At 50.8% G+C, this 23388-nt stretch overlaps 3 protein-coding genes across 9 annotated transcripts; all 3 read right to left on the bottom strand.

The window, feature by feature from the left end:
• Positions 1-166: 166 nt before the first annotated feature.
• Positions 167-3826, bottom strand: lrrc2 (leucine rich repeat containing 2). 4 transcript variants are annotated; one of them, XM_037258168.1, is made up of 10 exons: positions 3796-3826; positions 3403-3559; positions 3129-3235; positions 2997-3067; positions 2471-2627; positions 2278-2414; positions 2050-2195; positions 1828-1980; positions 1636-1757; positions 167-1297 (listed from the first exon to the last, which is right to left on the bottom strand). In XM_037258168.1, exons 1-10 carry the CDS (start codon positions 3809-3811, stop codon positions 1248-1250), a joined length of 1116 nt encoding a protein of 371 aa, XP_037114063.1. In that variant the 5' UTR covers positions 3812-3826; the 3' UTR covers positions 167-1247. The 4 variants fall into 4 exon arrangements, with proteins under 4 accessions (XP_037114063.1, XP_037114059.1, XP_037114062.1 ...); XM_037258164.1 differs by having other exon boundaries at positions 1828-2195; XM_037258167.1 differs by lacking the exon at positions 3796-3826 and adding an exon at positions 3616-3698 and having other exon boundaries at positions 1828-2195; positions 3403-3540.
• A 424-nt stretch (positions 3827-4250) lies between these two features.
• On the bottom strand, positions 4251-8156 carry LOC119126782 (peptidyl-prolyl cis-trans isomerase-like). The gene is made up of 4 exons (XM_037258205.1): positions 7996-8156; positions 5598-5717; positions 5302-5474; positions 4251-4619 (listed from the first exon to the last, which is right to left on the bottom strand). The coding sequence occupies exons 1-4, from the start codon at positions 8062-8064 to the stop codon at positions 4487-4489; spliced, it is 495 nt and encodes a 164-aa protein (XP_037114100.1). The 5' UTR covers positions 8065-8156; the 3' UTR covers positions 4251-4486.
• A 1935-nt stretch (positions 8157-10091) lies between these two features.
• LOC119126739 (2-oxoglutarate dehydrogenase, mitochondrial) lies at positions 10092-23070 on the bottom strand. Of its 4 annotated transcripts, XM_037258117.1 has the most exons (24): positions 22956-23070; positions 21576-21964; positions 20407-20583; positions 18750-18818; positions 18333-18435; positions 17480-17518; positions 15706-15821; positions 15203-15357; positions 14982-15128; positions 14751-14841; positions 14500-14679; positions 14308-14436; positions 13356-13688; positions 12987-13089; positions 12789-12917; positions 12466-12616; positions 12157-12284; positions 11911-12089; positions 11714-11785; positions 11515-11640; positions 11371-11443; positions 11137-11300; positions 10784-10938; positions 10092-10712 (listed from the first exon to the last, which is right to left on the bottom strand). In XM_037258117.1, exons 2-24 carry the CDS (start codon positions 21798-21800, stop codon positions 10592-10594), a joined length of 3165 nt encoding a protein of 1054 aa, XP_037114012.1. In that variant the 5' UTR covers positions 21801-21964; positions 22956-23070; the 3' UTR covers positions 10092-10591. The 4 variants fall into 4 exon arrangements, with proteins under 4 accessions (XP_037114012.1, XP_037114008.1, XP_037114010.1 ...); XM_037258113.1 differs by lacking the exon at positions 18750-18818; XM_037258115.1 differs by lacking the exons at positions 17480-17518; positions 18333-18435 and having other exon boundaries at positions 18725-18818.
• Positions 23071-23388: the final 318 nt, after the last annotated feature.

Below are 23388 nucleotides of genomic sequence, written 5' to 3'. Positions count from 1 at the left end.
CAGAGGTCACCAATGTATGTGTTTGAAAACTTACAGCTATTACGTACGCCAATGTAGCGTGTCAAAGGACAAAGGAAGAATGGCTTGCTCGAGATAAATGATTCCGAAAAATCGTCCCACAAGCTCTGACAACCGGAAAAGATGGACAACTCCTTCACACGAACCATTAACAGAATGTCAAGAAACGATGTTTATTATTTGTCAAGTTGGACAGAAGGAAGATGCACTTTTCCTTCTATTGGCATTCATTCACACACTGCTCATCTTCATTGGCACAATTCACACTTTCCAAAAAAAGAACAGTATTTGCTCCTCCACGAAAGCAAAAAAAAAAAGTCAGATAAGGTTTTGACAAAAGTGTAAAAGCCATCAGTTTTAAACCAGCCAACCAATAACAAAAAAAAAGCTGCTCTGGATCCTCAATTGATATGAATAATGCATTCCTTAACGCTTATCAGATGAATTTAAATAAATGGAAAGCAACTGTGCAGAGACGACTAGGAATATTACAGACACCAGAAGAGGATTAAAAAACAAACACACTGAATAAAAAACAGCATTCAAATCTAAATGCCACAGTCATACCCTGACAAAATATGCCCCAAAGTTAAAAAGAAAACACTCATGATACAAAAGTTCCGCTTCAAACCGAAGAGTACTAGACGTGAAATATTGAAGAAAAAAGTCACTAGTTCATCTCCTAATAAACTCTTAGGTTTTAGGCATGGGCAACATGGGCGGGCTGCCCAGGGCGCTATTTTATATGTCACGTGTCAGCTCCAAAAAATAATTTGCGCCGCAACGCAGTTTTAGCACTGCGTTTATTACTGTATGGGGAGTTGGCAATTTAGCGCCCCCTTCAGGGGAATTGCAATGTTTCTTGTCCATACACGCCTTCAGGTGGACTACAGATCAGTTCGGTGACGAATGTTTGGGATCGTTGAAGATTTGATTGCAATTGAAACTAACAAAGCAGACATCAAGCGATATTTTCTTGCTCAGACTTGAATGTTCTTTACTAGCAGCACTAATTTGATATTTTCAGCAGCGAACCTTGGTAATTATATTTGGGAATGAGTTTCCCGCCCCTTTACCTCCCCCCCCAAAAAAAAGAGATTCTGGGCAGTTGGGAAAATTCCTGAAGCAGAGATGCCGAGTTAATGTTATAAACAATCTTCGAGATGGACGACGGATCAATCCGATTCCAGTTTAGCATAACTGATGCGGCGCTTCCCCGGTGGGTGTGGTCACAGCACACAGGAAATGGTCACCTTGGTGGTGGAGAAAGGCATGTCCTCTGTTGGGGACAAAGTCTACGTTTACTTTGAAATAAAGTGTGGCATCGAGTCCTTAATTGATGTACTATCAATTGACTTTTTTTAAGTATGTAGTTGTTTAAAATTTCAACAAATGTCACTCAGAATGAGTTGGCATCCACAATCTCCATGACGCTTCAAAATGAAAGTCACGTTAAAATCCAACTTCACTCAATGACGTCAAAATAAATGTCAAGTCAAAAACGCGAAAAAATGAAAATGATGTGAAGTCAACCGATGACTGTTGCAAAATAAAAGCTTGTCCAAAGGCACTTGAAATACTTTCATTTGTTTTTTTGGTAAAAACGTGACCTCTGACCTCTGTCCTTCAGTGTGTTGACGTAAGCGTCCATGAATTCTTTCTCCCTGCCGTCCTTCGGCTCCTCACCGCCGTCTTCCGTCGTCTTGCCACTGGCGGGACTGTCGTACAGACGGATGAACCTCAACACGCACACGCATGAACGTCATTTTCTATCCAAAAAGTCTCCGGTGTGTGTCTGCGCACACGTACTTGATGCCCGGGTTGCTGCAGAGTTGCGTGGGTACACAAACGAGCTGGTCGGCACTGACGACGATCATTTTGAGCGTGGAGATGTTGGTGAGGCAGCGAGGAAGATACCAAAGGCGGTTCTTGTGCACGAACAACGTCACCAGCTCCTTCAGCCTGACACAGACACACACACACACGAATTGAAACAAACACGCACGCGCAACCCAAACACGTGCTTGCGACCTATCCATGTCCTCTGGCAGGTCGATGAGCCGATTGTCGCTGAGGTCGAGAAACTGTAGCGAGCTCATCCTGAGAGCGCACACGGGGATTGATGCGAACTCGTTCTCCGCAATGTCCAGGTGAGCCAGGTGCTTCAGAGAACTCAGCTGAAAACGCACACACATACACGTGATGATTATTATCGCGTATGTTTAGATGCCAACAGCCACGAGCCGTGATGCGGGAGACCTCGAAAGGCAGCTCGGAGAGGTTGCGGTTTCCAGCTAGCTCCAGCCGTTCCAGGCTGCGGCACATCCCCAGCTGGGCGGGAACGCAAGACAGTCGGTTGTAGCTGATGTTGAGCCGGCGCAAGTGGCCCAGTTTTCCTGGCAAAGGAGGCCAAGTTGAGACAGACGAAGACCCAGACCCCGGCAGTCCTCACCGATGTCAGGAGGTAGCAGGGCCAGTTTGTTCTTGGACAGTTCCAAAACCCTCAGCAGGCTGAAGGACGCTAAATAGTCGGGAAGCTTCTGGATTTTGGTGCCACTCACGTGCCACTCCAGCAAAAACGTCTTCCACTCCAGATCTTTCGGCAAATCCTGAGCACATCAGAGTTGGGTTTTGTCCTGCCATTGACTTGCACTTTTGAGACTTGCTGCAAACATTTGTGCAATCAGATATGAAATGAAGACCCTGGCAAGCTGCTGCTGCAGGCCTGGCTGCCACCCAGGTGCTCACTGAAGGAAGAGGAGAAGCTACCACTTGCAAAAAGAAAACGCGCACAAAACTTGCACTAAACGAGGCACTTGCTTGGCGAGTTTTGCTTGCCTCTCTTCTTGGAACGAGAAAGTTCCCCAATTTCAAACTTAACATACCGCTGCTTTCTGCGATAACCTTTTGTGTCCTTTTTGGTGCTCTTTGGCTTTCTCCAGTTTGTCGAATTGAGTTACAAGCTTGAGCTCACTCACCTTCCACTGCTCCCCGGACAGACGAAAGGACAAGGCGCTCTCATGGCCCGCATCGCTGTCGGCCAAAACGCCTGAAAGCACAGCAGAACATGTGTCTCTGTTTCGGCATTCTTTCCTGCTACCTGTGCGTACCTGTGCGTGTGTCGCGCGCGGGCGTTGGCGGGTCGTCGTTGAGCAGGTGGCGTTGATGCGTGTCGAGCGTCCGGCAATAGAGGCGATACTGCCACCGTTGTTCGATCCTGCGCACACGCACGTCGACCTTAAGTCATCTTCAAATCACATTTGCGCAAGTTAGACGGGACGTTTGCGAGAACTTTGAAAGTGAAAAGGCGTTAGTGAGACTGGACGCTGATCAGTAGACGATGGCGATTCTATTATGTGGACAGCGGCCGATCGATTGTCTGACTTTGGCAGGGCGCTCCTCTCTTTTCTTTGCTGCTCTTTCTTCTCCCGCTGCCGATGCTTCCGGGCGCGCGATTCCCAAACGCTGAGCAACCGCGAGACGTCACAGGTTGCCACCGCGCCGCACTTCATCTCGCTTGCTGGAAGAATGCAAGTGGAAGCTGGAAGAAAGAAACAGAACAGAATGGGGGGGAAAAACTGTTGTCAAATTTCTTACCTGATGTTTTGCTGCTGCACAACCTGCACGCTCACAGCGAGTGCGTCAGATAGCTATTTGTAGCAGGCGGCGGAGTCTGTCACCCGACACCTTCGAGCCTCGCAGTGTTTGAAAACATGTGCGCTCGCGAACGGCACGTCACACGCTCCAGAAAGAACAGAACCAAGACCAGGACTTTACCTGACTTTTCTTGCATTTTCTCTTCAAGCACCAAGATGGCGCCCGAGCACTTCAGAGTTCGCAATGGGTTTGTACTTGTTTTCAAGATTCTATTTCAATTTTGAAAAGCGCAATGACTGAAAAGCGTGAGCAATGGTCCAATTCATCTGAAAATTCGATAGTGTATTCGATCCGTTAATTATATCTATTTATTTGCTCAATTAAGTATCGTTATCGATGTCGTCTGTTTTGTGTTTCTGTATCTAACGGCCAGCTCCTGAAATTTCCCCCAGGGGATCAATAAAGTATATCTATATCTAGCAATCGTCCATGTTTCTTGCAGTCTTTCCATGTCATCCTAATTGTCTCCGTAGGTCGCTGAAGCAAACCTAAAGGCGCGCGTTAATCTGACATGTCATTCAGTACATCGCCAGCAGGGGGAGCTCACAGGACAGGATGATAATAAAAACCAACGGTTGAGTCATCAAGGCCATGTTTTAATTTCTTGTCGATCGAAAACCGTTTGAGCAGAGCGTTAAATGCAAACCAAACATTGGGAGGCATAGTCACAAATGCAGCAACAAGTTTGGAATTGTTACAAAAACCAAGATGGAAATAAGAGGAAATGAGTTGTTCCATTATGAGCTGGAATGTGGAATGACAAGCTGACGGCAGGAGGAGGAGGAGGGAAGAAGGGAGTGGGTGGGGAGTCTCAGAGTTGCCCACAGTCCTGGATGACCAACTTGGAGGAGGTCTTCCCACTGCCGGAGCCTTTCGCCTCCATTTTCTTGACAATGTCACCGCCCTCCACCACGCTGCCGAAGACCACGTGCTTACCGTCCAGCCTGAGGGCCATCAAACACACACACAATCATCAGGCTTTGCTCCCTGGGAGATCTTTGACCCCCCTCCTCCCCCAACAGGCTACGATCCAACGATTTGCCATGCACTACTTCCATAATGTTTGCTTTCTTTTTTTAAATTTAATTAGAAAGTCTTTGATCCAGGTACATTCTTGGCATTTTGCATCATAGTTGTTCCATTCCAACACAAGTGGTGCTTTGCTGCCATCTTGAGGTACCACTTGGTAATTCCGTCACTCTTTGGGGGTGGCAATATTGGGCAATTTTTTTTTGTTACTGGTAGCTGGTTTCAAGCTCAGCTTTCAACAGTTGCGTGCTATTTTATAATCGGTTACTGACTGAAAGAGCTAAAAACACAAGGCTATTTTTAAAAACAAGATTTGGTTCAATGTACACATTATGATTTGGTCACTGCTCTGGTGCATCGCGCATGGCTTACAGACTGTTTCCAAAAGTCATACGGGCAAACTTGTGCTCTGACTTTCGAAATCACGACCCAATCATAAGACGTGCTCACTCGTGAATTCCCTCTCCTGTTCAAGAGATACCATTTTAGGTTCTTGTTGTTTTTGTTTCATCTGACAGTTTCAAAACTAAATCAGATCAAGGGACTATAAAGCGGCACTTTTACATATCTTTGGGTGCAAACCAGCATCAGTCTCACCAGGTGGTCTTGGCGGTGCAGATGAAGAACTGCGAGCCATTGGTATTGGGTCCAGCGTTCGCCATGGACAAGATTCCGCTTCCCGTGTGCTTCAGGGTGAAGTTCTCGTCAGCAAACTTGTTCCCGTAGATGGATTTCCCCCCAGTTCCATTGTGATTGGTGAAGTCTCCACCCTGTTGGCGCAGGACAGGGGGGGGTGGGGGGTACACAGGTGAACTTGAAGCCTCAATGACCTTTCCACACCAAGGGCCCAGGGGTGCTTGGCAATGTTCAAAGATGCCACTTTGACTACTCACCTGGCACATGAACTGCGGGATGACGCGGTGGAAGGTGCTACCCTTGTAGCCAAAACCTTTCTCGCCCGTGCACAAGGCGCGGAAGTTCTCCGCCGTCTTGGGAACCACGTCGGCGCGCAGCTGAAAACAAAAAGCAAAGTCGGTACAAACTCATTCGGGTGGACAATTCCTAAAAAGCCCACTTGCCCGATCAACGTAAAGACAATTTTATAGTTCAACATGAGCACTTCACCAGTTCAAGTACGTGGCAATTACTTGCGCTTCAGGCACCGCTTCGATTCGAGGGACCGCATTTGCTTTTGGTGCGTCAAGTGTCGATCAAGGACCGGGGCCCCACCGATGAGAACCAAACCTTAAACTGGAGCAATGAGGAAGTCAAAATCCTTGACTCGAGGCCTAAAGAAGGTCCAACATCGTCGTGGGCAACCAGGGGCGGTGGGAGCAATGTCAAAAGGAGTAGAAAGACGCAGAAGGAGGCCAGGCTCGGCCTGACCAGACGTTTTAGGAGGGAATCCGAAAGAAAAGAAAGAGGCACACGCGTGACATTTTTTGCACGCGTGTACGGGGGAGGGGTCTCGCCGTTTGGGCTGACGATCCAAAGACAGGAGTCCAGCAACAGAATTCAAGGGTGGTGTAGCACTTCTGGATAAGTCGTCCGTCCAGTACAAACAACTGCTGGTGTTTTTCTGTTCCAAGCAGAGAGATCTGAAGCAAAAGCAGCATGGCCCCCCCGAGCTGTTTGGCTGCTCCCCACTAGGAGCAGGGAAATCACAAATCGGTCTTGGCAGACAACCACGTCGCCATCCTCGCAGCAACCTCCACCACTGTGCGTAAAGCGCCACCACCTTCTCCTACCCAGGCAAAGCTACTTGCACCGCACAGAATACAACCATGTGGACAAGACAACACGCATAGCAACATGGCATTACAAATAAGTTACTGACAGCCTCAGTAGTCTTGTGCTTTAAATAAAGTTGCACGCAAATGTAGCAGTTTGAAAAACTAAAGAGACTGTGGAGTCATTTTTAATAACAAAAATGGCAAAGACCATTTCTAGGGTTTGGCATTAGATGGGGGAATAAAAAAATTAGCCATTCTCTTTATCAAAAAAAATAACAAAAGGCCAAAAGAACGATTCATAAGAGCGTTTGGACTTGTGTAACGCCGGTACAAAGGGAAGCCCTCCTCTCCCCGCCCCCTCCCCTCCCCTCGGCATGGAAGTTTCCAGAAGGCACAAGTGTCGCAGTCCCGCCGCGCAGCCATCTTGCTTCCAAGTCACGAGGGAAAACCGAGCCCGGGTTTGGCCGCAGTCTGCCTCCGGGCCGGGACGCCCAGGAAGTCCCGTAGTCTGCCTCGGGCCGGGACGTCCCGTTTCTTCTTCCCTCAGCGGGCACGAGCCGAGCGGCCGGCCAACAAAAGGCGTCCCCGCAGCATTGCTAAGTTAGCATTAGCCGTCAGTGAGCAAGAGCCGGAAATCGGAACTCAATAGTCCATACCAGAACCCCGAGCCGACTCACAATCCCGGCTGGCCACAGTCATTGTGCGACTACAACTTTGACTGCCCGTATAAAAAGGAACGCATAGTTTTCTGCGACTCGACTTGACTCAAATCCGCCCTCAACACTGCTGGTTTAGTTTATACATGAACGCGCACGTGAATTTTCACGGGGTGAACAACGTTTACAGTACCCGAGTCCCGCCTCCTAAACTGTGTTCTTTATTTAGCTAAATTGTCGCAAATTGGGGAATTGGAGTGTATAAATCTAAGTTCAAGAGTCGAAAGCGGTGACTGCGTGACATGCATTGGTTAGATGCTTAACTAGTAGTAAGCGTTTGACATAAAGACAAAAATGTGGGAAACATAACACTCCATCCATTAATCTCATCGGTATCAAAGTAATTGTCAAATTGAAAATGCCTAGCAGGTCTCCCAAATACACACTCATCCACACAGTCCATTTTTGACAGATTCATCAAATGCAACGGTGTGTCACAACAGTGCGTGTGTCAACAGCAATTGTGTAAAATCCTGAAGCGTGTGCACGAGCTCCTCAAGCACAGTCCACTGACTGGCCCCGTGCTGGAGGCCCGTTCATCGAAGCAAATGGACGTCTGCGACGCACGCGGTGCGGTTCGTTCGTTAACTCCGCCTATGACTCATCGATCTCGGCGCGTAAGGCGAACGTTGCAATGGCTCAAAGACAAGCAAGGCCGCCGCGGAAGCTGACGGTGGGGCGACGAGCTGACCGACGGACAACCGCACGTCCCCGGGCTAGCCCCCCACCCGTCTCAAGGCACGCGCGGGGCCCCGCGTTCAACCATCGACGCTTAGCGAAGGAGCCCACACAAAGGAAGCGCGTAAGAGCCGCACCCAGCGCCTAAAACAAGCCAACTTTACCTCCATCACCACGCGGCCAAGAGGCGCGCCGTCGGAGGTGATGTCGAAGAACACTCTTGGTTTGGCCATGGCTGCGGCAGTCGCTGCTTTGCTTCCGAGCTTTTTCTTCAAGACGCGATGAATGACAAGTAACCGAGAAAGATGGCTGACCGTCGGCAAACCTTATATAAAAGGCCAGTGGGTGACGATATTTCAATTGGGCCAATGGTGAGCGGTGACGAAGTTTGGCTGGCGAACACTGTGGCCAATTAGCAGGCAGTTAACTGTGAACGCTCGCCAAGTGCCCTTTTCTGATTGGCCAGTTTACTCTATGCGATGCGTTAGGTTTAACGTAGGGGCGGGCCGATTGAGCAAAAGATTTCAAACGTGCACTCAAAGGCTCGCCCCGCCACCGAACGGCAAGTCTCACGTTCAAAGCAGAGCGCGACTCGCGTGATTGACGGCCCGCGTGCCCAATCGTGAAGAGCGCGGGATGGGCGAACGTCACGACCCGCAGTCTGCGCGCGCTCCCGATGTTGCGAGGGCCCGGCTGTAAATGGAATGCGCGGTCACGTGGATAGGGCGCGGTCATCTGCGCGAAGAACACCCCCCCCCCCCCCCCGAAAAACATTGTACTGTCAAAGTAGCTTTACGTTTATTAAGTTTTACAAGTGTCATGTCACCGGAAGGCAGCATTTCTTCGGCTGCTTTGAACCCCTTCAAACCCGCACATTGACTCCACACATGACAACAAAGTGGAGGTCATGTAAATATGGTCAATTGAATAAAGTTGCTGCCAAGTGATCACAGCAAGGTTAGGGATTAGCTCTAGGAAAAGCCCGGTCGGGCCTGCAAAAACAAAAAGGGAAAGGAGAGGATGCAATGTGGACATGCGCATGATTGCCTTCCAAAAACCTCTGGACCTTCCAATACAAGGCACATGTGGTGGTTCTAAAGCCATAGAGGGTCTCCTCAGATTTTTTTTGGGGTCACTGGTTGGTTGACTCTCACCAGATACTTGACCGCATCCAACATGAAGTGAATCGTCCATGTCTTTGGCCTTGACCTGGGCCAGTGCAGCTTCAGCACTCATGGATGCGACGTCTTGTTTTTGGCCCACTGCTGCTGCCGAGTGACTTTTTTTAAAAAAAAATTATGAGGATCTTCAAAGAAAGTGTCTGCTGAAGCGACCGCTGCCTATTTTCATCCTTTCCAGTCATCTCTTCCCATCTCCTCCAGCCTTGCGCTGCTGCCCACAGCTGCCATCTTCGGGGCTGCCGCTGTCATGATGCGACAGCAACAATCTGGCTACGTTTCGTCATGAACACACATTGAGACCAACATCACTTTTTCAAATCACCTGTTGGGACATATCTTCCGAAGAACCTGGAATATACTTGCTTGATGAGCGGGAGCAGAAATGTGTTAGACCGTGAGCAAGCGCCAGACTTGACTGTGATCGGTTCACCGGGATTAGATCTTTAGGCGGCAGTGTACAATTTGCTGGTTTAGAAAGGCAAACGCGAGTCTTGTGAGTTTTTCCTTGCCCTCGTGCATCAGGGGATGTCGAGAATAATTGTCAACTGTGGCCATGTTAAGTCCTTTGAGACGTGTTTGTAATTAAGGGTTAGAGAAATACATTTGAATTTGACTAGTCATTTTCTTTGATTTGCAACCATCATGGCGGCAAACGGACCGGAGCAAAAGTGCAAAAAGAAGGACGCGCTCCCGGGGTGGCTGTGAACCAAAGAGCAACATCCTGGCAATCGCCTGATGCAAATCAAGAAGCAATTTGAATCGCCATGGACTGGTGATCAACATCGACAGAAAATATGTTCTATGGCGTATTTATAAATTGCTATTACAAGCACGTGCGCAGATTGGAACCTTTGGTGTAGTCTTTGGAAAGTAGCTTTTCAAAATGCTATTTTTGTTTCTTGAATTGATAAGAAAAAAAAAGCCCTCATAATTATCAATATCGAGGCTTATGAAAGACTTGGATGCTAGGCCTAGCCCTACAAGGCCCCGACAGGGACCGGCTGCTCGACTTTGGTTTTCTCGATATGCTGTGCAGCTGGGACCAACGTCGTTTTACACAAAAGTGTAAAGACGCCTTGTGGAGTACATAAAGAAATCTTTATTAAATGAAGAGAAGCGATGAAGAGAACTTGGCGGCTCCCCTCTAGGAAAATAAATACATGATCTTTTCTTGTCGTTCACGTCAAAGCTCAACTCTCCTTTGGCACCGCCGCTCGCCGCAAAAACAATCTCCAGCATTGCCAAGCTGAAGGCCAAACAGCTGCGCAGCTAACAATGTGGAAAAGAAAGCAAAAGTCGCCGGTTGGTTTCTTTGCCATTTTTGATCAAACCAAACGTATTTTTGTTTCGGGGCGACCACAAAAAAGCCTAACAACTTGTTCAGAAAAGCCTAGAGGGGGTGGGGGGGGTCACTGCTGGGAAAACCCGTCCATACGCTGAAAGTGACTTCTGATTGGCAAAGTCAGAGAAAATAAAAGAAAATCAACAGTTTGGAGTTTTGCTCTTTGGGTGTGTGTGTGTGTGTGGTAATGCAGGGGTCAGGTGTTAGGGTCCATTCCATCCGCTGTGGGAACACAGTCTACTGCTGGTCCTGAAAGGCGTCCAGACCAAAGGCGCTGTCCAACAAACGGCGTAGCTCCAGAAGGTGAGTGTTCTTGTTACCCGTAGCTGGCGCAGCAGCGGGGCCGCGACCGGCGTACCTAACAGACAGAGGGGAGAGGAGGGGTTAGGCAAACAAACAAAATAAGGGGGTTGGGCGGGCTGCACTGACCAGACGGGCTTGGCCCTCTGGATGGTGGTCCTGATGCGAGGTTTGACATAGTCGTAGTAGCCTTGGTTCTTGTGCTCCTCCTGGCACCACACCAGGTCGGCGTTGGCAAAGCGCTTCGACTCCGCCTCCACTTGGTCGAACGGGAACGGAGACAACTGGACGTACGGCACAGGCAAGGTCATCAACGGCGAGTCCACTTTCAACACCAACACGAGATGATTCAACTGCTAAACGCCACTAAAGCGTCACGGGACTTTGTCCAGGGGTTCCGGCTTGTAGCCTGAAAAAGGTGCGGCGAGAAGCTGCCTCCCAAAAGCCATCCGGTCCAGCCGGACGATTGCTCTCCCAATTACCTGCTCGACGCGCGCTATGGCGACCGTGGCTTCCATGTCGCGGTTCTTCCTCTCCTTGATGAGCTCGTAGTAAACTTTGCCCGTGCAGAAGATTAACCTCTTGACCTCCTCGGGACGCTGGGCTGCCATGCCCTCCTCGGGGATCAACCTCTTGAACTCGCTTCCTTCCGGTGCAAATGACGAAGGTTATACAAGCGTGCATGTGTGTGTGTGTGTGTGCGTGCAAGAGCAAACCTGGCAGCATCTCGTCAAAACTGGACCTGGCTTCTGGGTGGCGCAGCAACGACTTGGGAGTGAACACAATCAGCTAAGGACGGAAAGAAGAGATGTCAAGTTGGCGGCCAACCTCACTGAGTCACACACGCGCTTGCGTCTTACCGGCTTCCTGAAGGGCAGCAGGATCTGCCGGCGGATGACGTGGAAATAATTGCCCGGATTGGAGCAGTTGACCACAATCCAATTGCAGTCATACAACTGACGCACAGCAAAGTCGTCGCTCAGCGCCTGGGGAGCGGAGCGCACCGTTGGACAACAAGAGGACACGCAGGCGAGCCGAGGCGCCATCACGATCTCTTACAGGCATGATGTCGGGGTCGTCGTTGCACATCTGGAGGAACCTCTCCGGGCGAGCCGAAGAATGTTCGGGACCCTGAAGTCGGACGTCACGAGAGAGACAAAGAGAACATCACCAGGTTCACGCCGCTCAGCCATCATTCTCTCTCACTCTCTCTCACGCGCGCGCAAACACACACAAGGCGCCGGCGCCGCACTCACCATGCCCTCCATGCCGTGCGGCAGCAGCAGCACGATGCCGTTCTGCCGGACCCACTTGGCCTGGCCGGGGCAAATGAACTGGTCGATGATGCACTGCGCCGTGTTGTGGAAGTCGCCAAACTGCGCCTCCCACAGAATCAGTGCGTTGGGGCTGGCCATGGCGAATCCCAGCTCGAAGCCTGAATACCAGCAAGCTTGAGTCACTCGGGGGTGGGGCGGGGCCGTGGCGGGCAAACGGGGACTCACCCAGGACACCGTACTCTGACAGGGAGCTGTTGCAGACGGTGTAGGGCGCCTGGTCTGGGGCCAGGTGGTTCATGGGGATGCAGATTCTTTTGTCCACGTTCTGATCATGGAGGACGTGATGACGGTGGCTGCAAAAACGCAGGTACACACAGGCTCAAGAGTGGACACGACTCGGGAGAAATTCATAAGATGCGCAGCGTTGGTCAAAAGCACCAGGGGTGCGAAGGCAAAGTCCAACTTGGGAGCGTGCGGTAGCAGCGTGCGGACAGCAGCTCAAGCGCCTGGATGTGGACACGAGCGGCGACCCACCTGAAGGTGCCCCGCTCCACGTCCTGGCCCGAAAGGCGCACGTGGATGCCTTCCTTCAGCAGAGAGCCGAAGGCCATGTACTCCCCCAGGGCCCAGTCCACCGTTCGCTGACCAACCATTGCCGCGCGACCCTTCAGGATGCGGCTCAGACCTGCACAGCGCACGTCACACACGTCACGCCGGTTAGATGAGATGGGCAGACGGTTACAGAGGGAGAGTTTAGGGAGACGTTAGCCATGGACGGATACTCCGTTGAGTTAACGCTCTTGTGAGCTGTCAACCAAAGCTGAGGGGAAAGTGCGGCCGTGCGGTTGAGACGCGACCTCCATGGATGGTGAAGTCCTCCACGGGTACAGAAGAGGCCACTTGTCCGATGTGGTTGAGGTTCTCCTCGGTCAATCCGGTGGAGGGGCAGCTCATGGACTTGGGCTGGCCATCGAGCGTGAAGAAACCTGCAAGCAAACGCACAAGCGGCTATTGACATGGCCTCAGACGACATCAGAGCGCTCCCTGCCGCGTACCGGGCCACGGTGAGTCCAGCCAGTGCTTGATGTGTAGGATCTTCTCATCCTTGGAGCGAGCGTGGGCCTCCTCGCAGATCTTGTCGTACTTGGCGATCTCCTCCTGCGCACAGGTCAGCAATGACTTGACAGGCTTCGGCTGTGAGAATAGGACAACAGGAGCGGCAGCCAAACTGCAAATGGCTCCTTCCATCCCATCACGCGGGAGGTCCGCTCGCTATTGTCTGCGCCGTCAATGCCATATCAGAAGGAGGCACACTTTTTGAAGCCCGAGCTAGCCACGCTATAGCCTGTCCACGTCTATCCAAAGCCAGCAAATTACATCCCTGCCCGCATTCTTTTGCTGAGGCCACAGGCGGCGGGCAGTACCTCGTACTCCTGTCGGGTCACGCTTCCGTCAGCGATGAGCTTCTCAGCGTACTTGAGCAGGACGGGTTTCTGCTTCTTGATTTGCTTGTACATGAGCGGCTGCGTGAACATGGGCTCGTCCATCTCGTTGTGGCCCATGCGCCGGTAGCACACTAGGTCCACCACCACGTCCTTGTGGAAGGTGGCCCGCCACTCTGCCGCCACCTTGCACACGTAGATGACCGCCTCCGGGTCGTCGGCGTTGACGTGAAAGATGGGAGCGTTGACCACGCGCGCCACGTCCGTCGGGTACGGTGACGAGCGAGCCATGCGCGGATCCGTGGTGAAGCCGATCTAGGCAAGGGTTGATTTGCAAGTCACTTTGTGAAAATGAAAATGTCCTCTTCCTGACTCTGCGGCTCGATATCGGCTCTTAAAACTTTCTTTTTTTTTTTTTCTCTCCGAGTGACGGGGAAAAATGAAGCTTCAAATTTGAGTCAAGAACCAGTTGTTATATTTTTTCATTTTAAATCCTCTAGAGGGCGCTGTTGGTATGCGGTTTCAAAATTGGCACGCCATTGTGCTTTTCAGCATCGAGAGGAGTCCAAACAATACAGCACCTGGTTCATGGAGCAAACCTGAAGCTTAATTTTCCCATCACTATATTTTAGATTTTATCCATAAGCAATATTGTTCCAACATTCCTGCCCCCTGCCAAAACGGCCAACGTTTGCTGAGTTTTCGCTCTACTGGAACGTTATACATTTGAGGACAAAGTATTGGCCTGGAACTTGTCGGGGAGAAAAAAAGATTATCATCAATGAATTGGAATTTTACCCTGACAAATTCTCTCCTCCAAAAGTCATAGCAATCCAGAAGGGGTCAAGGGTTAAGATACAACATGTATATATTTATTTAGGCTTCATTTTGTTTCTCCACACCAAGTGCCAGTTCGTCTGGTGGTGGGCCTTACCTGGTTGTTGACCACCACATGCACGGTGCCGTGCGTGGTGTAGGACGGCAGGTCAGACAGATGGAAGGTCTCGTACACGATGCCCTGACCGGCGAAGGCGGCGTCTCCGTGGATGAGGATGGACATCACCTGAACGCAGGGCGCCCAGCGTCAGGATCCGGGTGGCGGTCCGGCCTGTCTGGCGCAACTCACCCGGTTGCCGTCGTCATCCCCGCAATAAAACTGCTCGGCCTTGGTCTTCCCCTGCACCACCGGGTCGGCCGCCTCCAGGTGCGAGGGGTTGGCCACCAGGGACAAGGTGATGTTGCGGTCGGTCACGCGGTTGATCCTGCGGTGGTACATGCCCAGGTGGTACTTGACGTCCCCGGAACCCTGAGGACAGAAACCCTCAGGAGGTGGGCGCATCTGCAGCGGGCGCCGGACAGAAGCCAAGACCTCGCTACCTCGTCTGCCGCTTCCAGCTTAGAGTCAAACTGACAGAAGATCTGCTCCAGTTCTTTACGGATCACGTTGGCCAAAACGTTAAGACGGCCCCTGGCCGACGGAAGACGACAAAAATATCATTTCAGTGCGCGCCAGATCGATTGAGACGAATGATCCCAAAATCCAACATTGCACCAAAGGCATTCATTCTCTCTCTCTCTCTCTCTCTCTCTCTTCAGTGCGTTGGTTACCTATGAGGCATGCCCATGATGACGTACTCCACCCCGCTCCCAGACGACATGTCAATGATGGTCTTGAGAGCCGGGATGAGAGACTCGCATCCCTCCAGGCCGAAGCGCTTCTCGGCCGACCACTTCTTCTGCAGGAACTCCTCGAACCTGCGCCGCACACGCACGACCAGTCGACGCGCGTTGTTGCTCGCGGCGTTTTTTTTTTACCCTTTGGGCGCTACCTGGTGGACCGCACCATACGGGCCAGCAGAGTTCTTTTCTCCTCCAGGCTGAACTGCATGACGCCCGGCGTCTCAAACTTTTGCCGGATCCACTGACACTGCTCCAGGTCGTTGATGAACATGAACTCCACACCAATGTGCTGACAGTACGCCATCTGGGAAGGTTGACGCGCTGCGCGTCAAAAGGGGCTTTCGAAAGAGCTGCCACCAGGCTTCCACTCAAACACCCATCGGCAAATGACGCGTAAAAACGGCTGCGACGTCCCAATCGCAGAAATGAAGCCAGTCAATCATTTGTTTGCGATCCATCTCTGAAAACATGGCTACAAGCGAGCGACATAGCAACATCACAATTCTGCCAGAGTGAGTTTGATTGACAAAGCTAACAAAGTCGATCCTATGTCTGGTCGGAAGATTTTTGAGCCCCACCATGACCTCGTCATTTGATTGTGACATCGCAATCACTGTGACACTGCGCTAGCGTGAACACTTTGCATACGTACCTCCAGTCGTCGGATGATGTCCTTCAAGGGCAGAGCGCTCTCGGATCCTCCGATGAAGGTGGTGGTGGGAAGCCTGAAGACCTTCTCCAGATCTGACTCGTCCAGGCCGTAGAAGCCTACGCAGCAGGAGACAGAGTGGCAGGTGAAGAGTGTGCCAAAGAGGTCAACAGAAGCGCCACTGATGGCTGAAGGCGAAGACAGCTCGGACAGCGCGGGCGGAACGGTCGCCGCTCCGAGTTCATCGACCTTAATTTGTCGTCCGGCGCCCTCGCTTCCTTCAATCATCAGCGGCGCGCGACTTTGAGCGGTCGCTGAAGATGACATCATCATCACATCCCGGGGAGGGAGGACGCGACATCCTGCATGCAAATGCCACACCACCGCGGTCGGACACGACGCGCTTGTACCGACGGCTGAGGTCTCCAAAGCCACGCAACAGGACAGAAAAGACCAGCATGGACGGAGGAGGGGGGGGGGGGGGGGGGGGGGCTGAAAGACAGGTGACACTTGGGTAGCTTCGGTGAGAATTAAGTGTCAGGCGGCAGTTAGGTGAGCACCCAAGGTAGCGGCTGTTCCATCCCATTCCAGAGAGAGGACACAAGTTCACCTGGCACTTGGGCTGAGCTGAGTGAAGCGCCCATCGCTTAACAGGCAGGCTGTCCGGCGGCGCATCAGCCGCAGCTAAGGTGGCGCTTGAGTGACAGCTGTCCAGGAAGTGAGGGGAGCAGGAGGTTAAGCCGCAGAAGCACCACTTTGGATGAGTTGAGGCCACGGGAAGCAGCTCAGCGATATATTCTTAAGGCGCCATTTCATGCCAAGTAAGTGAAAACGACATCAGAACTCCAGGGTAATCAAAAGACGGCCCAGTCGGCGGCATGCTTAAGCTATGTGCTTTTCTGATGCACCCGCCCGATCACTCGCAGAGCGGGAGGGAGCCAAAGCGCCAGTGGAAAGGGTCACAACGTCAAATATGACGAGGATGAGGAGGTCGTCGCGCTGTTGACGCCGCCGCTAGGTGGCGGTGAGCTAAGTGATGGTTTTTGGAGGCCAGGTGTTGGCTCGCCAATCGTCGTTGGGTGGAGTTTAGTACTAGCCAGCAGTTAGGCGGTATCGAGTTGACGGCAGTCGGGCGACTGATATTTATCCAGGTGATGGTGAAGAGCGATCCGTGTGCCGCGGAAGACATATGGGTGAGAATATAATGTCATTGGGGAAAAAATTATTTAGTTGTGCGTGGCCGTCGGGCAACTGGATGGAGGGAAGGCTTTGGATGCTTTCCCTCTTGACGGCCCGGACAAGCTGGGGCCTGTCAACCAACTGGGAAGCCGGAACGGTTCAGAGCCTTCCTCCCAAAAACCACAGAGGTTCCACATGAGCGGCGCAGCCTCCGTTGGGCTCACCTCATGGAAACTGCGGATCGCCATCGACTCCCGCTGGGATCGGACATGTTCCAAACACCTACTGCTCGCGCCTGACCGCCGTCTCACCTTCAGTCTCAGTTCAACACGCAACACACACTCAGCAGTAGCGGCTAGAAGCTAACCAGGCCAATTACACGCACGGCAGAACACACAACACAGCAAGATGGGAACCACTTGAACACCGTTGGACCCGATTCGACGTGTGCAGTACCTAATGAAGTGGTTGGGGTGTGTGTGTGTGTGTGTGTACTGCAAGAATGACTTTCAGCTGCTATGGAGAAAACGGCAAACAACTGTGCGTGGTGCGCACACAAGCTAGCAACGCTACGCTACACCAGCGCTGCTTTTCGTACCTCCGACCGTGAGGAGTTTCAGCCGATCCTTGACTGCGTCTGGGCGGGGCAGAGCACAGGGAGGAAAGATCCGCAAAGGTTAGTCACCTACAACCTGCTTCCACACTAACTCCCGTTCACCCTCAGCAGGACAGCTAAGCGAGGCTAAAGCTAATTAGTGGTTCGTCACGCGAGGCAACACACTGCGGCATGACGAAAACGGACTTCAAAAGGCGGTTCTTAAACCCACGTCCTTGAGGAGACAACAGCCGGCGGCAAATAGCCAGACCCTGCGGAGCTTTTGGTCATTCCCATGGAAGATGTCTGGTGAACCGCCTTCATGTGATGTGACCGGTTCCCACTCGCTCGCTTGCTGGCGACCCAACCTTTGGATTGTTGTTCCACAATGCTACGCATTATGAGGGGCCCCAAACTTTTGGGAACAAGCCTTGACTTAGAAGCCACTTCACCAATCATCTTGTTTGCCATCAACCACAGCCAACATGTTCAGCAGCAAGACAGCGGTTCTCCTCGCTGCCGCACAGCTGGAATGGAGGCCCAACGGTGACATTGCTAAAACCTTTGGTGGCAAGCAGCAGCAAGACTTTTGGCTCCTCTAAAAAAGCACACTGTGGACTTTGAGACTCTCACAAGACACCTGCTGGCTCCAAACATTCCGGACCTTGCTTCTTTCTAAGTTTACAACCACGGTATGGAGATGAAAGGTACTCCTGAAGATCAAGTAGGTTTTGGAAGCGACTGAGCAGGGGGGGGAAAAAAGGGTGAAATTGGGAGGGGGAAGGGGTTGAGCATTGAAGAGGTGTTGGGGCCGCCAAGCGAGGCAGAGCAGCGGCAGTCCGTTCCGGTTCCTCACCCAGCTTGTCGGAGGACGTGATAATGTCAGTGGGCACGCACGAGTCCAGATCAGCGTCCATGATGCCGAGCGGGTCCAACTGGGCCACCTGGTGACCGCGAATCTACAGGGGAACGAGGACAGAGCCCACCCGGGACAGGAGGAAGAGGAGGAGGAGGACCAGGACGGAGGACAGTGAAGCCAAGTAAGGAAACGCGTTGATGAGCACAAGGAGGAGAGGGGAAAGCAAACAGGAAGTTGTGCAGGAGAGAACACGGCGGCAAAACAAGCAAAAACAACCAAGACGAGGAAGAGAAGCAAGAGGAAGAGGAGGGTGGGTAGGTGGGAGGGTGGGTGGGACGGAAAAGCCACATTAACACAACGAGCACCAAGCGCTTTCGTCTTTTGCTCACCGACATCCTGGAAGCCACTATTGACGGGAGCGTCATCAAAATTCACACAGCTGATGCCCAGCGGGTCCAAATGGGCATTGTGATGACCCATCACCTACACACAGACACACACACACACACACGTCCAAGTGCACACACAACAGTTACACTGGAACCTAAGGTTTCATTCCAACTCATTTTGGTTGACCGTTTTGCGGAAAAGGGCATTGAAATGCTCGAAAGCGAGCCATTTGCAACTTTGCCCAGTGGTGACATCACAGCGGGCATAATGTACATAACGCCTCGCCCTTGTCTATTTTCGACACAGCTGATTGGACTTGGATTTGGAAGCTTGACCGGCTGGAGCTGTGACATTTTTAAACGAAGACTCAACCAGCTCCACTTGTAGAAGCTAAGCCAAATTGGCCTTTGCTGGCTGTGCATTTGGTTGCCTTGTACTTGGGAACCATCTAGCGAATGTAAAATTGTCAGACTAAGTAGCTAACGTCGGGGTGCTTGGGTGGCCTTCTACTGCATGCGCCAGGTTCACAGATCTGCTTTAGAGGTGCTTCTTCGACCGAGTACGACCCAAAAATATAATTGCAAGTACCACTATAATGAGCAACATTAAAATAATAATTAGAAAACAAAGCAGAGCCTACATTCATAGAAATATTACAAGGAAAAAGATCATCAGCCTTTTCAGCAATCAAGCCCACATTACTACTTGATAGACTTGCAGTTATAGTACATAAATTCTTACTCTCGCAAGCAAAAGAAATGATCTGATGGAAAAATGCCACCACAGGTTGAACGATAATAAAGCCCAAATAGTACAACACACACACACACGCGTGCGTACAAACACATACATACATACATATTATATATAATACTACAATCTGTAAGTAAAAAAAAAAAAAAAAAAAAAGGCAAAAGAGGGGAATATTATTCATTTACACACCGCTAGAGGGAGCCAGCATAGCACACTGCCAATCACCGCTGTGCTAATTCAGTGTAAATGGGAGGTGGCCGCTTGGTGAATAACTTCTGCCTTCATCAGGGAAAATCCAAACCAATTTTGATTTTAAATTGCTGGTGACTGGAATTGTGGCTCGTCACTATTTTTATTTATTTAAGAAAGTCGCTGAATGGATCGCGAAAGAGGCCAAATACAGCGACAAAGGAACCCTGGTTTTGTGGCAAACACTGTTTTCCAGCCACGGCGTGAGACGGATGCGCCCCCTCCCCAAACGATCCCATTTGAAGGCTTGCCAATCACGGGGATTCTGACTCGAGAACTTCTTCGCGTGTGCGTGAGGCGCATCCCGGGAGAGACCGCCCGCGTCCGAGGGAGGTCACGGGGGTCAGTCCCCGGCCATTGCGACAGTGTCATAGCCAATTTGAAAACGTATTGAATATGAACAATATCAAAATGAGTTAAGTTTTAAACAAATATTTGTATTTGATGAAATACTACTTTAATAGCTATAGTTAATTACAAAAGTATATTATTAATAATCATGAAAATGACATGTATTCATTGTTTTTCATTCACGAGTGGATTCATTTTAAATCAAAGATTCTCCACATATTCATTCATCGTTCAACAAGTATTTGATTCAATCACGGGTTAAACTACAAATAGGATGGAAAAAAAGCAGTAAAAGCCAGATGAATGAGAACAAATCAAAGTGGAGTACCTGATAGGCACGGATGAGGGACTGCACGGCTAGGTGGTCCTCCACCAGCTTCTCCACGTTGGGCCGGGCTCCCACCAGGGAGGAGAGCTGAGGGGCGACCGACAGGCCCAGAGGGGACTGGTAGGCGGCCCCAGGCGGGGCGCCGGCGTTAGCGTTGCGGAAAAACACATCCCACGACTAGACGGGAACAAGGAGACAAGAGGCGCTCAAAAGAAATGTCCTTCGAGTGCCAGAAAGGAGGAGCTAGCAAAAAAAAAAAAATAAAGTCGAGATGGCGATATTGAGCCATGCAATATGCACATTGCAAAGACATGCCATTATCTTTTCTTATGGACTCGTAAGCTTTCATCTTAATTTCACTCGTGGGATGTCAACCTAAATGTGCATCGCCATACAACAGTTGAACATTTTTCAGGTTAATTCCAATTAATTACCCAGGGATACATTGAGCTTGCTTATTTTTCAGCATGGAAAAAATGTCCATCTTTCATTAGATCGGTAGATCTTGCGATATTCAACAGCCAAATTGCAGGTTTTTGCAATATCGAAAAAGAAGAAAAAGAGGCGGAGTTGGAGGATGGAGAACACGGTGGTCATTCTTCGGAGGCAAATAGTGCCCACTACACGACACGTGCCCGTTAGCTGCTAGCGCTTAGCACCTAGTGGTCAAAAGAATGAAGAACGAGACTGGACCAGAGTCGCACTGAGCAACATTTCCAAAGGGTGGAGCCTCCTTCAGTGCGACTCAGACTTCCCGTTTCTACTGGGGGAAGAATGAAATGAGTCATCTGTGGAGCCGCCGCGCCACATAAGCCAGCGGATAGCATCGGCTTTCACTTTGCTTGTCGTCAACATTCGCAAACACGCCCCGAGATTCCTCATCCTGTTGTTGCGGAGCCCAACCAAAAAAAAAATTCCTCATGAAACTTTGTCAAAATGAATCCGGCCACAGAGAAAAACAAAACCAGCTGCAAAAGCACACCACTAGTGAAAGAGGCACGGCGGACAACAAGCGCCAACACTTGGACGGCCGTCAGCCAAGTGAGCGTGAGCCTTTTCTTAAGCTCTCGAGCGTTGCGCTGGTGAGGATGTTCAAAGGTGAATTCACCTCATTGGCCGCGCAAAGATTTTATGATGGCTTATTTCCGTGACTTGTTGGTGCTGCTCACCTTGTGAACACTCTTAGGGTTCTCCAGCCAGGCAAAGTACATCTCCTCCACATAGTTGGAACTGGTCCCGTTCAGGAAGGGCTCTGAAGCCACGGGCGCCGCGTAGCACCTTACGGGCCCAGACGTCTTAGCGCCTGCCGCGGGCCGCCGCGGGCCTGCGGTCCGAGCCGCCTGAGAGGCGCCGAGCGGGCGCAAGCGCGCCGCGCAAGTCCTTAAGCGAAGCATTGCTCCTGCAGTCCTCCTGAAGCTGGCGCACACGTGGCGGCAACAGCAGTGACGGTGAAGTTGACAACGATGGCGTTCGATCCGACAGTAAAAAAACAAAAAACAGACCAGGCGTCCTCAAGGTGGACGGCAACTTTCCACTGGGGCCTTCCTCCAATCAGATCCTGGGGAAAAAAAGCACAACTGATTTTCACAGTTTTACTCTCATTTACAATTGAGACCAGGACAAAAATGCCACATGAGCGTCTTGGACGTTCTGCCCCTTTTGGCCTGTTGCAAGCAAGCAGATGGTTATGATGGTTCTTTTTTTTCCCAGCCAATGGCACTCAGTGCACCCATCCCAAATAAATTGTGAAATATCATGTCATGAGTCAAACTAAATGACACAAAATTTGTTGTCAAAATGGTTTGTCGTTTGGATTTGAAATACTCCGTCCATTCAGCAGCTAACTTTGGAATACACCAACGTTCGAAGAGAAGCTGACGGAACAAGATTTTGACCTTGTTCCTCCTCTAGCCCCGCCCTCCAACAATCTCTGCGCTCCCAATTGGCCGGCGTGTCGAAATCCCGCCTAAAAATAGACTCGGCTCGTTTTTAACTGAGCGGGGCGCATGTCGATCATCGTCGACATTGGGTCCTTTCCCCAAATAGTCAATTCGAGCAAGCCTTCTTGCGAAAACAATGTTCAACACGCAGCAAGGGTGACACAAAGCAAACGAATAACACGTTCACAATGTCGCTTACGAACACTTGGACGGCCGCGTGACTAGTATGGTAGCTAACCGCTTATATAATTTGCTTGCTAGCTACTACCTTTGACTTCGTTTTTTTTTTTTTTTTTTTTGGTTGCCGGGGGTCAACACTGTGCGAGCCGGTTCAGCAAGATTGCGCCCAGTACACAAAAAGACCCGAGGTTCGCACATAAACACGCTCATTTGCAAGAACCGGTAGCATTAAAAGTCACGTTTTAGTGCAGTGTCAAGGTTGCTTCTCCGTCGAAAGCGCGCTTGCTAACTGGCTAACATGTTCGGCTAACGAGTCACTCGGGCTTTGTCGGACTCAAATTCCACAAAGATTTGCCTAGTAAAAAGCAGCCTGCAAGCGGGCTCGGGTTTGTCAAGTGCTCTCGGTGGCCAGTGAGCCGGCTTACTCACCCCGAGAAACAAAGAGGAGAGCCTTGCTTGTCTGCCGGCTACCCGGACGCCCTTCGACGCTCCCGGATTGTGAATGACAGCTCGACCGAGGTCCCGGCAAGCCTGGAAGTGAGGCCCAAGCGGAAGTGGCGTGATGACGACGTCATGACGCACTCAAGCGCAGTACGACTACGTTTTTCTTTTGTTTTTGTTATCCAAATGTAATGTAATGGCGATTAAGACTGGGTAATGCTGTATCATAGCACACATATACAATACAAATGAATAAAATATATTGTAATGCTTTATGTTGATGACGTCACGAAGCGCAGTGCGGGTGTCGTCACCGAGTTCGATTCCAGCATTGACGGTGTGTGGGTAACATGAGGGGAAAACTTTGAACTGTACTGAGAAAGTATGTTATTTGATTGCTGATTGAAATCACAAATCCAAC

Source organism: Syngnathus acus, chromosome 9 (assembly GCF_901709675.1).
Source record: "Syngnathus acus chromosome 9, fSynAcu1.2, whole genome shotgun sequence".
NCBI classification, from domain to species: Eukaryota; Metazoa; Chordata; class Actinopteri; order Syngnathiformes; family Syngnathidae; genus Syngnathus; species Syngnathus acus.
This window is presented reverse-complemented; position numbering and strand designations above follow the sequence as displayed.